Raw genomic sequence first — 16,887 nt, 5'->3', positions numbered from 1 at the left:
AAAACCATCTTTGAATATTTAAAATTATTTAATCCCAGTAAGTAAGCTCAATTGATTTCGTGTGATCTTGGGTTTCCTCTGTTTTTCCTCTCTTTTTTCTCTTTCTTTTCATTGTTTAAGGCTGCAACCAAACCAAAATTCACCATTCCCACCAAAACCTTTCTTTCCTTCCCAAAAATCTCAAGTATTTCTTGGTGGGTTTTTATTTAATTTTACATTACCTTCCTTTACTCAATACCCGAGTAGTTAAGCTTGTACGTGGTCAGACTCTTTTACAATTCGAAAGTAGCTTGCGAGCTTGTACGTGGTCAGACTCTTTTTCAACCGGGTCGATTGTTCAAAAGGAATAAGGAGGAAATCAGAATGATTTTTGTTTGATCATTGAAAGGTCGATTTCTTTTGGGGTACTTAAAAAAGTAGCAACCTTTAAACTTATAAATTAACCCCCAAAAATAAAATCAAAAAAACTGTGCTTGTTCACGCTTTGATAGGCGTGCTTAAATCGATGAAATTTGGCAGGCCCCTCAAAAAAATTCTTCCTTTTTTTAATTTTTTAATTTTTTAATTTTTTTTTTTTGTAATTTTACACTATTTTTTCAACCAAATGGATTACTTTCATAATCATGGCCCACTAAGATTACAGTAGTAATAGTAGTCCCTTTTTGCAGGTTTTGTTCCTTAGAATTTTTTCTTTGTTCTTCCTCTTTTTTTTCTTGTATTTTTCCTTCATCTTTTTGTTTTTCTCTCAGATAATATTACTACTAGATTCTCTAAAGAATTTTTTCTCTGAACTTTTGGAATATTATTTAACCAACTTTAATTATAATTATTTCTGATCAAAAATTGAAAGATGAGGTTTTTTGGGGAAATGGGTACTTCATATTTTTGCTGGGTTTTTTTGGGTTCTCATTTTAATTTTCTGGGGTTGTAAAATGGTGCTGTTTTGAGGTTGAAGAGAGAGAAAGTAGAGAGAGAAACAACACAAATAAGTTTATATTTTAATGGCTTCTTCTACTACTGTTGAAGACAAAGTTAAAACAGTAGGAGGAGGAAGTTGTGGGCCACCATTACCATCAAATTTACTTGAAGAAATGAAGTTATTCAAAGAAATGCAGGACAATTCTGGTAATTCATTATTATTATAGTTTAGGTTTTTCAAATTTTTTACTTAAATTTTGCTTGCATTTTTATTATTATGTAATTTAATTCACTCTTTATTTTCATTTTTTTTTACTAATTGTTCTTGTATGTGAATTATGAGGGATAAAGTTTTGATGTTTGTTACAATGGTGTGTGGTTAAGGACTTTTGTGTTTTTTCTAAAAAGGTCATGTAAATGAAGGTTTTGTATTGGTCCTTGTCATTTGCAAACATCCAGATTTGACACGTAAATGTGTACTCCTTGTGTCCGAAATTAGTTTTCAGTGTAATTTGATCCAGTAACATCACAACTTAATCTTTACTCTTTAATTATTCAAAAATGTTAGAAGTATAAAAAGTTGTTTAAATATCAAATTACGGGTTTATAAAGTTTTATGAAAAAAGGAATTTTAAAAAAAATTATAATAATTGGAATGGTCATACAAATGAAAGTGTTGTATACATGTATTAGTCGTTGTCATTAACCCTATTTACATGTTGACCTCCCCAGAATTTGCAAGTATTGGTACTTCCAGGTTTGACACGTAAATGTCGTAATCTCTCAGTCTCAAATTAGTTTTCTTATCATCTAATTTTATCTAGTAATGTGACAACTTAATTGAAACGGTACTTTTTTCTTACACGGAGTAGTAAAAAGTAAACAATACTGTATTCACAAATACAAAGTATTAGATTTAAATAAAAAATATTTAATACTATACAATGATAAATTTTTTTTTTTTTACAAAATTTTTATTTTAATTTAACTTAATTTTTTTTTTTTTGTAAAAAGAATTGTGGTAACTGGTAAGTGTAACAAGAGTGTGTTTGGATTTATGGTTACAGGGGCCAGGAAGCCTTTACACTCAGAGCTGTGGCATGCTTGTGCTGGTCCTCTTGTATCCTTGCCTCAAGTAGGAAGTCTTGTCTATTACTTCCCACAAGGCCATATTGAGCAGGTTTCACTCAGATAATTTTTACAAAAGTTTTTGTTTTATTTTCTTTATTATACTTTGTTTTATTGTTATTATTATATTTACTTTCTGTTTAAATCTTAGGTATTGGCCAATTTGCTTTCTTTGTGTGATAACTCATAATTTCCTTATGAAGTAGATTCAAGAGTTATGGTTTAAATTGTACTAATTTTATGTATATAGGATATCATCATCATAAGATGGCCTATACCAATCTCTTTGTCAGTATGTACAAGGATTTATGTATCATAATTTTCTAAAGGATTTTTTGTTTTATCTGTCTCGAAAAATTATGCTATGTTCTTTGAGATTTTGTGCCTCAGAGAATGACCTCCATGGACAGGGCTTAAAGGACATTATGATCATATTACATTGGACATTTGATAGGTGTGACAGGAGGAGAAGGATTCACGTCAGCGACTCATGGGGAGTTGGGGGTTGTAACTTGGTCCGTGTAATTGACCCCATCCTTTTGCCAGATCAAAGTTATGTAGATCTTAATTAGAAAATTTTACCTATTAGCATTACCAACTCACCCCATTTATAGTGACGTTTGATTTAATACTCCATTATGTACCTGAAATTAGGAATTTTGTGTGGGAATTGGGAAAATTCGATACATTTGTTACAACTTCTAAGCATTTAGAAAAGACGATGATTACTAACTTTATGTAGCTTTGATCTAGATGATTGCTAATTATAGATAGCATTTATGAAGGGATGGTAACTTACAAATTATCATACTACCTAGGAGGGTTATGCGTAAACAAGTTTCTATCATCCCTTCCTTTACCTTTTTCTTATATGGGTATTGTCTTTGTACCATTTAAGATCAGCTGAGCGTGACCGTAAGTTTAACTTTGCTTTTTATATTTTCATCATATGCTTGTGCCACATTGATAATTTAAGGATAAAATTTCATGATTCAATATTAACTGGCTACTTTGATCAAAATGTAAACTCCAGTTAGTAAAGCTGCACAATGCTATTACATTACGGTCACTACGAAGTTGCATAATGCTTCTATTTTCTACTAGAAAATCACATTTCTCATCATGTTGTTTGAAAACACATAGCTGTGATCCAAGTGCTTATTTCTTCTTTGAGGCGCGTGATTCTTTAATTTTACATTTTTGCAAAGATGCATGCTGACTATTGGAATCTAATGGATTGTCCTACTCATAAAGGCATGCTATGGGCTTGTATTATTTAATTTACACTAGAGACATGGCTGTTATCATGCAGGTTCTGTGCCTCCTTTGAAATTTCCACTGATTTATTATTGCACATTTGGTTTGTGAATTATGCATCACAATCTTAACTACACATATAGATTTAGCACATATGTTTAGGGAATTACCCTATCTTTCCCAAAAGGGTGACTTGATATCTGTGCTGTGTTTTGTTTAGTACTTCAATTTTTATTTACTCAAAGAGCTTCAATGTTTTTCTTTGTTGCTGAAGGTAGCGATATCTACAAAACGCCCAGCAACTTCTCAGATCCCCAACTATCCAAATCTTCCGTCTCAATTGATGTGTCAAGTTCACAATGTTACACTTCATGTATGTGTTTTTTTCTCGTTCTTGAATCTTTTTGTTCCATGAACAATTTTTTGATCATTCTATTTAGATTGTAGCCATTGTTTACTCAGTGTTAATCTCTTATTTTTGTTAGGCGGACAAGGATACAGATGAGATATTTGCCCAAATGAGTCTTCAACCTATCAAAACTGTAAGAGTTCATAATCCTGAATATTTCCCTTTAGACATTTTCCTACAACACACTTAAGAATTCTATAGTGACCTCATACTTTATTCTTGATAATGCTAATGAAACATATCTCTACCACGTGCAGGAAAAGGATGTTTTCCCTATACCTGATTTTGGGCTGAAGGCCAGCAAGCATCCTACTGAATTCTTTTGCAAAACTTTGACTGCAAGTGATACGAGTACTCATGGAGGTTTCTCTGTGCCTCGCCGAGCAGCAGAAAAGTTGTTTCCTCCTTTGGTAAGGCATCTCCTTTGTCATTTAGGAAATTTCTTTGTTCTGACACAATTCTGTTGCATAATTATAAATGTTATATTTGGAATGCTAATTTTAGGATTATACAATGCAACCTCCATTTCAAGAGCTTGTTGTGAAAGACTTGCATGATAATACATGGACATTCCGCCATATCTATCGTGGTTAGTGTAATTTGTTTTTTGATCTCTAGCTGTTGAAAATTTCATGTTAGAATTTTAAGTGCCACTTATTTCATGATACTATCTATTTTATATTTCCTCCTTGCAGGGCAGCCGAAAAGACATCTTCTAACAACTGGATGGAGTGTTTTTGTTGGCTCTAAGAGACTTCGTGCAGGGGATGCAGTTCTGTTTATCCGGTAAGAAACTCATATATTTAGGTTTTTGCTGCTTTAGTGTTATATAATTTTGTGTCAATTCATATCTTTGAGATACATGTGTCACTAACAGTGGAAAATGAATGTTCCTTTTTATTTAGAAAAATGTTGTTATCCTCTCTCTTTTTTTTTAGACTATGGAACTTCTGTTTTATTATGAAAGTTCCCTTGTGTGAAAAAAGTAGTCTATGTTCTTGATTTTAATCACAAGCATATATCTTTTTTCTAGCCTACTTTCTAATTTTTTTTTGGCCAATACTAGAGATGAAAAGGGTCAATTGATGATTGGTGTGAGGCGTGCAAATCGTCAGACAACAACTCTGCCGTCATCTGTTCTATCTGCTGACAGCATGCATATCGGAGTTCTTGCTGCAGCCGCACATGCTGCTGCTAACAGAACCCCATTCACAGTTTTCTACAATCCTAGGTATCTGTGATGTTTTACTTCTCTTGAGCCTGTCCATCCAGTTTTTTCTCATGATGGAAATAGTAATTAAGACTGCCTTTTCGTGCATCTCTTCCTGTATGTAGGGCATGTCCTACTGAATTTGTAATTCCTGCGGGCAAATATCGGAAGGCAATATATGGAACACAAGTATCTGCTGGGATGAGGTTCGGTATGATGTTTGAGACAGAGGAATCGGGTAAAAGAAGGTAGTTGATGCTACTTGCTAATCATGCAACAATGTAAATTGGGGAAAGCAAATTAAAGGAAAAAACTTGAATATTTCATGAAGTATAATTGTCTTATGAAGCCTAATAATGTTTTCATTTATGTTTAATAATTTTCCAGATATATGGGAACAATAGTTGGTGTAAGTGACTTGGATCCGTTGAGATGGCCTGGTTCAAAATGGCGCAATCTGCAGGTATATGGAACTTCTTTATCTGTAAAACTTTGTTGTATCTCTAACGGAAGTGACTACTAGTTAATTGAGCTGCTTCAACCTATCTCATGCCTGATTCTTAATTCATTATTTCCTGCAAATGACAGGTTGAATGGGATGAACCAGGATGTGGTGATAAGCAGAGTAGAGTGAGTTCATGGGAAATTGAGACTCCTGAAAGTCTTTTCCTATTTCCTTCTCTGACTTCAGGCTTTAAGCGGCCCTTCCATCCCGGATTTTTCGGTGAGTTGGTTACATATTTGCTCAATCCTCATTGCCAAAAAATCCTTTAACCTATGACTAACATAATAGCTTTTTGACACTGTCTTAGGAGGAGAACTTGAGTGGGGAAATTCAATAAAGAGGCCTTTCATTCAGCTTCCAGACATGGGTGCTGCAAATCTTTCATATGCATCACTTCCAAATGTTTGGTCAGAGCAATTGGTTAAGGCACTAATGCGGCCAGAGAACATGGGCTATCCTCCCATGTTAGCTTCATGTCCACCGCCACCTATACTACAAGAAACAAAGGCAAACATTGAGGCAGCAACGCTGCATAAACCACAGATAGTTTCTTCACAGAACGTTTCTGTTCAAAATTATCCTTTGCAGCAGCTCAACCAACGTGAAGTGGGAAATGTTTCAGGGGTGGAACAGGCTAGCAAGACAAACCAGCCTTCGATTGATGCTGAAAAAACTAAGCCAGAACCTTTGTGTGAACCTAGTCAGCTAAGCCAACTTGCTTCTGCTGGGCACTGCAATGAGGAGAGAGAGACAAGCAATCCTTCTAACCCTCCAACCCAACAAAGCATAGATGCAAAAGACAACAATCAGAAACTAATGCAACCACCAGCTATGTCATCTGTTTTTCAGTCCCCGTTGACTGATGTCCCTCCATCTGATCTTTCTAGTCTAAACGGTTTATTTCCATACATGGATGCTTCTGATTGGTTACCTTATTCTTCATCAACAATTTCAGAAGTAATTGATCCTTCATTGCCTTCAATTGGTCAAGATATATGGGAGCAAAGTCAGAACCTGAGGTATCCAGCTCAGTCAGATCAATTTGGTTCATATTCGCAGTTGTCAGATGAAACCAATAATCAGAGTGGGATATATAGTTGCATTGACTTGGACATGGGTAATGGTGGAAATGCAATGGTTGATGCATCCATCTCAAATGCTGTTTTGAATAAAATGTGTCCTTCTAAGGAGGCAAGTTTACAGTATTCTTCAGACTGTTTAGTGGGCAACTTCAGTTCGAGCCAGGATCTTCAGTCCCAGATTACTTCAGCAAGCCTAGCTGAGTCTCAGGCGTTCTTACAAGACTTTCCTGATAATAATTCAGGTGGTACGTCTTCAAGCAATGTGGATTTTGATGAGAGCAGTCTTTTGCAAAACAATTCATGGCAGCAAGTGGTGCCTCCCATGCGTACATATACAAAGGTTTGTACTACATTGGATTTTGAGCCTAAAAAATACTTCCTCTTCACTGCCTATTTGTTTAGTGTTAAGAGATGGGGTTAGAAATAGACCTACAGCAAAATGGGAAAAGGCCCCCAAATATTGTTTAGCAGCTTTCTTTCTTTAAAGATAGTGTTTCTTTATCCTCTTGCTTCAGTACATTAGCCTGACATTGTATTTTCTTCATAGGTTCAAAAGGCAGGATCAGTTGGGCGGTCAATTGATGTGACAAGCTATAAGGATTATGAGGAACTGCGGTTTGCTATTGAACGCATGTTTGGACTAGAGGGTCTGCTCAATGATCCAAGAGGATCCGGATGGAAATTAGTTTATGTTGACTTTGAGAGTGATGTTCTGCTGGTTGGAGATGATCCGTGGGAGTAAGTCTTTATCTCCCCGTAACTGTCTTTATAATGCATGTGGTTCCTATTCCCTATAATCATGTAACTATACTTTGTGAAATTGCTTTAAAAGTCTCTATCTCTAGCTAAAAATAGGGAAAATCATCAATCCTAACTTTCCATTTACTCATCTGTTTTTCCTTTTCAGATCAATCTAACACAGTAATCCTCCATTAACTTCGTCTTTAATAAAGTGTTGCTAGTATGTCTTAAAAAAAAAATGATAGTGATTGCATGCTTAAAGAAGATAACACACTACTTTTTGCATTTCACTTGTCGCGTTAGCTAAATTTGTTTTATTAGCTAAATTTGTTTTATATTACTATTAACTTTCACAATTACCATTTATATTAATTGTCACCTGTAGGATATCAGTATCATGTTATTGGAAATTTGGAGTCACTCTAGAATACCAGTGCAATATCTATACGTGCTTCTTTACGTCTGTGCTTGGTTGCTAAAGAGCGCTTTTAGGATTTTTTTTACTACGTAGTATTTCAGTGCATAACACTTGTATTTGATATTGGTGTTAATTTTCTTACTATCCATGCAGGGAGTTTGTCAGTTGTGTTAGATGCATCCGTATTTTATCGCCTGCAGAAGTACAGCAGATGAGCGAAGAAGGAATGCAGCTTCTCAACAACAATGCAATTCCAGGAATCAGTGGTGCTGCTTAGACATGTTAGTTGCTTCAGATGGCCAATGCTACAGCCTACACCCGTGGGGCTGCTAACACGAAGGACCTAAAGCTTGTCATCTACAGAAGGGAGAGCTGTGTTGATTCAGCCCAAACTAAAGGATTCTTGCTGATTAGCTTGTTGGCTATGACAGTGTACATTGTGGGAATGTGTTAAGAGTTTAGGTAGATCAATGCTAGACTTTAGAGCTCGTTTTGTTAACCCGTCATGACATTTAGGTTTTGGAGAGTTATGTAATGTAGTGTACCTTGAAATTTTAATGTATGGATCATGAAACATTTGAATGTCTAAAACAAAGGGCAATTAGAGAGTTGTTCCAATCCAACTTCAAGTAGCAGAAGTTTGTACCATATGCTTGTAATTTTGCGTTCTTGTACGAGTCTGCATCCACTATGTTTCTCCAGAAATGTATCACTACATTTAGAAAAATCTATTTTTCCTTTGATATCTGTCAAGTTAAATGATGGATTGTATAAACCTCAAAACTTAATTCTCATTCATGACTTCCACACAATATATAAAATACAAGTAACCCTAGGATTAGGAAACTAGGTGTTGAGTAATTAGGTTTTGATGATTATAAACTAATGACGATTATCTATCTAACATGTTTGTTTAGTTGTGCATAGAAAGAACAAGTTATGCTAGAACAGGGTACAATATATATATAAGGAACTTGAGCAATATATGATAAGCAATAGAGGGAACAAGAGAGCAATGATGAGTGATGGTTGATGAACATGATGATGGCAAGGAACCATGAAGGTAACTATGTAAATAAGTGTTTACATATGTTAGCTTCACGAGGTAAGTATCCTACGCATATATAGGTCATGTATGTGTAGGAGCCTTTTAATTTAGTTTAGTTTTCCAGTTTGCTAGCTCTAGCTTAGTTTGATTTTGTTTTAGTTTTCTTTATTGTTTTTATAAATAAAAATAACCTTCTGTTTTATTCTGTTATCCTTAGAAGTTTGCTCAGGTTGTCATCATCAAAAAGGGGTCTTGATGATGATGTTAATGATTGAGCAAACTTCTATCTAATAAGAGTCTTTTAGTGTTTTGATGTTTGCAGGATAAGTAAACTCTGGGAGTTGAAGTGAGGACTGAAATAGAGGAACCTTTTTTTTTTTTTTTTGAAGAAAATAGCGGTTAGTGCATTAATTCAAAACAAGAGTGTCCATAAGTACATACGGAGATATCTCATTAGGAACGAGATTATCCCAACATTGTTCACTACCCATAGGCACTAACCTAGCTAAATGGTGGGCAACATAGTTCCCATTCCGTTTAACATGAGACCAAAATATGGAAGAAAAGTAAGAGCTAACCGAAATAATATCCTCAAGGATGCCATCTGCTTCAGAAAAAGAGAGAGAATTTTTCCTGAGCTTGCTAACCAAGGTCAACGAATCTGACTCAAGAATAATGTCGTTTAGTCCATATTCTCTGGCCTTCTTTATACCAAATAATGCAGCCTTACATTCTGCCACCAATGGATCTGTAACACCCCCAAATCTCCCTCTACGGAAATACTAGTATTATCCGTATAATTATACCGTAGAGATAGACTTAGGCGTATTACCGCCGCGTGATTACGCAAGGCTACTCAACTTACTAAAAATAACAATACTTTGCAGCGAAAACTCAAATACTCTTCTTTATTAATAATAACCAATGTTATGAGTACTCAAAATAGATACAAGACCAAATTCCTAATTTAGTGAAAACCAATCTCGAGACTCCAATGCATCATTTATTAACTCCAACCTGAAAATAAGCAACACTGCTTACCATTACGGTAAACAGGGCGAACCAAAGCAAATAAGAAGTACGAGTTAGCAAAATATGCTAAGTACGATAAGTGCAAGATAATTAAACTCAATTTATTCGCAAACATGCTTCAAAACCAGTTTCCAATAAATAATCCAATAATACCAAACTCATGGTGTAAAACCAATTCTCAATAATTCCAATATCAATAATCAATAAAACCAATTCCAATTATTTAAAAAAAAAAAACCAATTCCTCATATTAAAACCAATTCCTCTCCCAAGTGTGCACACCCCCCAAGCTAGTCTCCTTATGTTACAAGGCTATTATTGAGGAAAGACCTGGTCATACAAAGTCCAAGGCCTTATCAATAAACCAAATCCGCATAGTGGGATTACTAACATGCTTATAAAGCATAATAATAAATCAATGATTCAATAAATCCTCTTTTAAATCCAATAATTCAACCTTTAATGAAAACAATCCTAACTCCTTTTCAATAAATCCAACTTGCTTTCAAAATCAATCATTTTTAAACATGAATAATAAATTAATTAATCAAAACATGTTATAAAAATCAATACTCCAATTCAATCATTAAAACCAATATTTTAAACATACTTTTATTTCATAAACCATAATTCAAGTCAATTTAATTCAAGCAACACAAATCATTCAAACATTTTCATTCAAATCTATCACTTTCAAGGTATCTAGCCACCTAACGTACCTTGATCTTCTCTTAGCCAACAACAATTCAAAAGAACTCTCAAGTAGCTTGATCAAAAACACCCTACAAATAAATATAACCTTAATCAATATAAGGTTAACAAATAATCACAAATAATTAAATTAAACCCTCCCAACTATATGTACATGAACCTCTTAAATTAATTCAACATGAACATTATTAAAATATGATTTTATATAATTAAACTACTCATAATAATTTTATATTAATCTCTCATAATAATAATAATAATTGAATAAGAGAAAAGGAGAAGAAAAGAATTAGATTTGCGCAGGAAATAATAGGCAGAACTTTCAGAGGCTATAACTCCTTCGATATAGCTCCGAATTGGGTGATTCTTGAGCCTAACCTCAAGTATTTTTTGACAGAAACAACTTTTTGTGAAACGTCAATACCCCAAAAACTGACCATAAGTGCCCGAAAATTGGCTTCAAAGATGAACGGGATGATTTGTGTAAAATTGAGGAGAAGAAAAGAAGAGAATTGGTGTGAAGAATGTGAGAGGTATGAAGGGGTATTTATAGGCTAGTATGAGCATGAATTATGGTATGAAAATGTAGGAAGAATTATGGTAATTAGGGTTTAAGAGATTACTTGGAGAAGTGAGCAAAGATTTAAGGAAAGTTTTGATATTTGAAGGGATTGTGTATAATTGAATATGAAAGGTATGTATGTCATGAAAAATATTAAGGAAATTGGAATTACTTGGGGAATAATTAAGAATAATGAATGGCAAGAAAATATAATGATTGGATATCAAAAATATGGAGAATTAGAATTATGGAAAATAGGAGATTTTAAGAAGATAATTAAAAATACAAATCACCAAAATATTTTCCCAAAATCTTCATGGGATGGCCGAAATTTTTGATCTTTCCTAAGCTCATATTTTCGGCCCTCCTATTTAGTATTTAGGAATATATTTTGCTAGTTTTAAGGAATTAAAAATAATTGTGTAAATAATTAAATAATAAAATACCAAATATTCACCAAATAATTTAACTAAATAAAAATCAGATTTTCACATAGGAAAATCCGAAATTATTAGCTAATTAATTGGGATTTTCGGACCTATTAAAATATAATAAAATATAGCTTTTGCATTAATTAAAATATCCGAAATATATAAATAATCCGGTTTTTAAAATAGGATAAATGGATAATAAATCTTATCCAAAATAATGATTAGTTTTCAAAATACTTTTGGCGCCAAATTTCAAATATCATTTTGGCTCCAAGATTTAAATAGTAAGTTGAATTACTAAAATACCCTTTTTGGAATAATTAATTAGGAAAATACGTATGAAAATACGGGGTATTACAGTCTACCCCCCTTAAAATAAGTTTCGACCCGAAGCTTAGCCAAAAGAAACGAAAATCATTTTGAAATTATTGGTTCATGCACATCCTAACTTGACTCAAGACTCCAACTAAACTTAAATAAGACTCGAAATCACTCAAAAATGACTCAAAAAGTAGACGCGCGAAACTCTATCGCCCTCTACCCCCCTTAAAAGGAGTTACGCCCCCGTAACTCGACCACTAACCTTAGGCAAACAAATCTGGGTAACGTTTCCTCATATCAGCCTCAGCTTCCCATGTAGCCTCTTCAGTTTTCTAATTTGACCACAATACTTTCACAATGCTCACATCCTTGTTCCTTGTGCTCCTAACCTTAGAGTCAAGAATCTTTACTGGTCTTTCCTCATAAGTCAAATTCTCATCCATCTCAATGGTTTCTGGTTGTAACACATGTGTCACATCAGGAATATACTTTCTGATTTGGCTCACATGGAACACATTGTGAACCCTTTCAAGCTCGTTAGGCAAATCCAACTTATAAGCCACTTTTCCCACTTTCTGAATGATCTCATAAGGCCCAATGTACTTTGAGCTTAATTTCCCTATTTTCCCGAACCTCATCACACCTTTCATGGGTGAAATCTTCAACAAAACTTTATCTCCTACTTCATATTCCTCTTCTATCCTTTTCATATCAGCATAACTTTTCTGTCGATCTTGGGCTGCTTTAATCTTTTCTTGGATCAACTTGACCTGCTTCACCATATCCTTAATCATTTCTGGTCCAAGTACCATAGTTTCACTTATATCATTCCAACATACTGGGCTTCTACACTTTCGACCATACAAAGCTTCAAACTGTGCCATCCCAATGCTTGCATGGTAACTGTTGTTATAAGAGAACTCTATCAAATCCAAGTGGTCTTCCCAAGACCCTTAATACTCCATCACACAAGCTCTTAACATGTCCTCTAATGTCTGAATCGTTCTTTCTGTCTGACCATCTGTCGCAGGATGAAATGATGTGTTCATTAACAACTTAGTTCCCATCGCCTTTTGCAAACTTTGCCAAAAGTTAGACAAAAACCTAGAGTCTCTATTTGAAATGATATTCGTGGGTACCCCATGGTACTTCACCACAAACTTCACATATTCTCTTCCCAATTGATCCATGGTCCAAGTACTTCTCATGGGTATGAACGCTATTGACTTCGTCAACCTGTCCACTATCACCCAAATAGTGTCATTTCCTGCCTTGGTATTTGGCAAAGCTCCCACAAAATCCATAGAAATCGAATCCCATTTCCACTAGGGCACCTCCAAGGATTGGACCTTTCCTTGAGGCATGCGATGCTCAATCTTCACCTTCTGGCATGTCAAACACTTAGCCCCAAATTCAGCCACTTCTCTCTTCATATTGGGCCACCATAATGTCTTCTTCATGTCCTTATACAACTTATCCCCTCCAGGATTCATTGAATAGGGAGAATTATGGGCTTATTCCATCAATCTTTGCTTCAAATCACCACGATTCTACGGTATACACCATCTTCCCTTAAAACGAATACTTCCCTCATCACCAATGGTGAAATCCAACGTTTGCCCTTCATCAATCTTCTTCTTGATTGCTTTCAACTTCTCATCTTCCAATTGGCTATCCCTTATCTCATCATAAATGGATGGTTGAACCACCAAGGCGTTCAACATCCTTGCCACTCCACCATGTTCCATCACCTCCAAGTTCAAAATCTGAAATTCCACACACAACTGATCTGGGACTACCATCACATTCACCGTATGTTCTGACTTTCTGCTCAAAGCATCTGCCACCACATTAGCCTTTCCTTCATGATATTGAATATCCAATGTATAATCATTCATATACTCCAACCATCGTCTCTGTCTCCCATTTAAGTGCGTCTGGGTGAAAATGTACTTCAAACTCTTATGATCCGTGAAAATCCTACAAGTCACCCCATACAAGTAATGTCTCCAAATCTTCAAGGCAAACACTATTGCAGCTAAATCCAAATCATGGGTTGGGTAATTCCCTTCATGAACCTTCAACTGCCTCGAGGCATACGCAATCACCCTTCGATTTTGCATCAACACACATCCCAATCCCAACCTCGATGCATCACTATACACGTCATATAGATCACTCCCATCCGGCAAAGCCAGCACAGGTGCTGTGGTCAACCTTTCTTTCAAGATCTTAAATGCCTCTTCACACTCTTGGGTCCATGAGAACTTATGCTCCTTCTTCATCAAACTTGTCATGGGCTTCGCGATCCTTGAAAAATCCTTCACAAACCTTCTGTAATAGCCTGCTAAACCCAAGAAACTCCTTACATCCGACACATTCTTTGGGGTTGGCCAATCACTCACAACTCAAATCTTGCTTGGGTCCACTGAAACTCCATCCTTGGAAATCACATGGCCCAAAAATGCTACTTTCTCCAACCAAAACTCACACTTAGAAAACTTGGCATACAACTGATGCTCTCTTAAACATGACAACACTTGTCTCAAATGCTCCTTATGCTCTTCTTCATCCTTTGAATATATCAAAATATCATCAATAAACACCACTACAAACTTGTCCAAGTATGGCCTGAACATCCTATGCATCAAGTCCATGAACACTGCAGGTGCATTGGTCAAACCAAATGGCATAACTGTGAACTCATAATGACCATAACGGGTCCTGAAAGCACTCTTTGCAATATCTTGCTCCGCAATTCTCAACTGGTGATAACCCGATCTCAAATCTATCTTTAAGAATACCCCTGCTCCTTTCAACTGATCAAACAAATCATCGATCCTTGGTAATGGATACTTATTCTTCACTGTCACCTTGTTCAACTCTCGATAATCTATACACAACCTCATACTTCCATCTTTCTTCTTCACAAACAATACTGGAGCTCCCCAGGGTGATGAACTAGGCCTAATATAACCTTTCTCCAACAAATCATCCAACTGGGTCTTCAACTCCCTCAACTCAGCTGGAGCCATCCTATATGGAGCCTTAGAAATAGGTCTAGTTCCAGGCACTAGATCGATAGTGAACTCAACATCCCTCACTGGTGGCATACCAGGAATCTCATCCGGAAACACATCTGGAAACTCTTCTACAACATGAATACCCTCTTCACCTTTCTTTTCCTCACTTTCAACCTCTTGAACACTACACAAAAACAAAGGACAACCCTTCTTAACCATCTTCTGTAGTTGCGTTGCAGACACAATTCTCAACCCCGAGCTTTTCCCTTCCTTTTTATACACCACTTTGGTCTTACTTGGGCTAGTCAAGGTGACCTTTTTAGCTGCACAATCAATTTTTGCTTCATACTTTCCCAACCAATCCATACCCAGAATCACATCAAAGTCATTCAAGTCAAACTCGATCAAATCAGCCAGAAACTCAACCCCAGAGATGGAAATAGGCACACTAAAAAACAATCTCGAACAACTCCTCACTTCCCCAGACGAAATAGACACATCTAGAGAAACTGACTCAGGACTCTCTAACCCGAGACTCCCAACTACTTCCTTAGAAATAAAAGAATGCGATGCCCCTGAATCAAACAAGACTTTCACAGGAGAAGAACTTATAAAGAAAATAACAATTACCACATCATTAGCATACTCAGCCTGCCGACTATTCATCATGAACACACGACCTTTTGGGGCACCTCCCGCACCGCTACTGGTTCCAGCCTTGGTTGTAGGTCCACTAGACTGAGGTGGTTTACTAGGTGCACTAGACTCTTTCACCTTCCCAGACTTAACATCAGCTTCCTTCTTGAAACACTCATACTCACGGTGTCCCAACTTCTGACAGTAACGACAAGTTACCGGGTTTCCCTCACAGTCCTTCCCTGGGTGGTCTTTCTCACACCTCTTACAGAAATACTTCCTCTTGGGCTTCTCACCCCTTTGGTTCCCATTCCCTTTATGGTTGGACGACTGTCCCCCATTCCCCTTCCCAAAGTTCCCCTTGTTGTCCCTCCTATCTCCAGAATTCCCTTGGTAATTTCCAATAGGCTTGTGCCTCTTTTCACCCCCGTGAAAAGAGTCTGGGTTCTTCCTTTTCTCTCCCACCTGCTCCATCTCCCTCCCCTTAATTCCGTACAGATGGGCTGCACGGCCATAGACTTCATATAGGGTCTCAAAAGTCACCCCCCTAGCTTCCCTTGGAGGGTCAAGGTTAGGCCTTGCTCAAATCTTTGAACCTTAATGGTTTCAGTAGGGACTACTTCCGGGGCAAACCTCATCAACTCAATGAACTTGTTGTAGTATTCACTGATTGACATGTTTCCCATTCTTAGGTTGGTAAACTTCATACACTTCTGATTTCTAAGGTAGGAAGGGTAAAACTTCTCTCTCAAGGCTTCCTTAAATTCATCCCACCCAAAGTTTGGTCTTTTCAGCAACTCATCCTTTCTTTGGGCCCACCATAAGTCAGCTTCCTCCCTCAAGTAGTAAACCCCATTGTTCACCCTCAGCTCACATGGGCAATTGATAGCATCAAACAGCTTGTCAAACTCCCTAATCCAGTTTTCAAGGCTGGCTGGGTCCTATTTTCCCAAGTAAACAGGTGGTTTAGCTGCAGCTACCCTTTTAAAGACTTCACTATAGGCATCAAGCTCAGGATTTCGGTGTTCCCTGTTCACCACCTTCGTGATGTTCTCAGTAATTTGGGTTAACTACTTAAGGACCTTTCCAACTTTGGAACCAGTGCGCTTACTCCTTAATTGTTCCCTCATTCTTGGAGACATAATTCCTGGGTATGATTATTACACTTGGAAATCAAAAAAAGTTCTACTCATACAAGCATTTAATTCACTTAATAACATAGAGAAATTTCAAATAATTCATTTTATTTCATTAATAATTAATGAAAATACAACTTTTTCACTTAGGACAATTATTGAAACATGAAACAAAAACATTGTTAAAAAACAATCAAATAACACTATGGGCATAACCATCTTCAATAGGATCATAATCCGGATCATCACTTTTATTGCTTGGTTCGGCCATGAGAGTTGGGTTATAACCACTATAGCTTGGAATAAGGCCTGATGAGCT

At 36.2% G+C, this 16,887-nt stretch overlaps 1 protein-coding gene across 1 annotated transcript; it reads left to right on the top strand.

Moving 5' to 3' along the window:
• The first annotated feature begins 313 nt into the window (after nt 1-313).
• Nucleotides 314-8,356, top strand: LOC145640907 (auxin response factor 5-like). Its single transcript, XM_081692138.1, has 14 exons — nt 314-1,125; nt 1,986-2,098; nt 3,578-3,676; nt 3,789-3,845; nt 3,970-4,122; nt 4,217-4,301; nt 4,408-4,498; nt 4,779-4,943; nt 5,048-5,170; nt 5,310-5,385; nt 5,511-5,646; nt 5,735-6,849; nt 7,057-7,247; nt 7,822-8,356. Exons 1-14 carry the CDS (start codon nt 1,002-1,004, stop codon nt 7,943-7,945), a joined length of 2,652 nt encoding a protein of 883 aa, XP_081548264.1. The 5' UTR covers nt 314-1,001; the 3' UTR covers nt 7,946-8,356.
• The last annotated feature ends 8,531 nt before the right edge of the window (nt 8,357-16,887 follow it).

The sequence above is a fragment of the Chenopodium album genome, chromosome 7, assembly GCF_948465745.1.
Source record: "Chenopodium album chromosome 7, dcCheAlbu1.1, whole genome shotgun sequence".
NCBI lineage: Eukaryota > Viridiplantae > Streptophyta > Magnoliopsida > Caryophyllales > Amaranthaceae > Chenopodium > Chenopodium album.
This window is presented reverse-complemented; position numbering and strand designations above follow the sequence as displayed.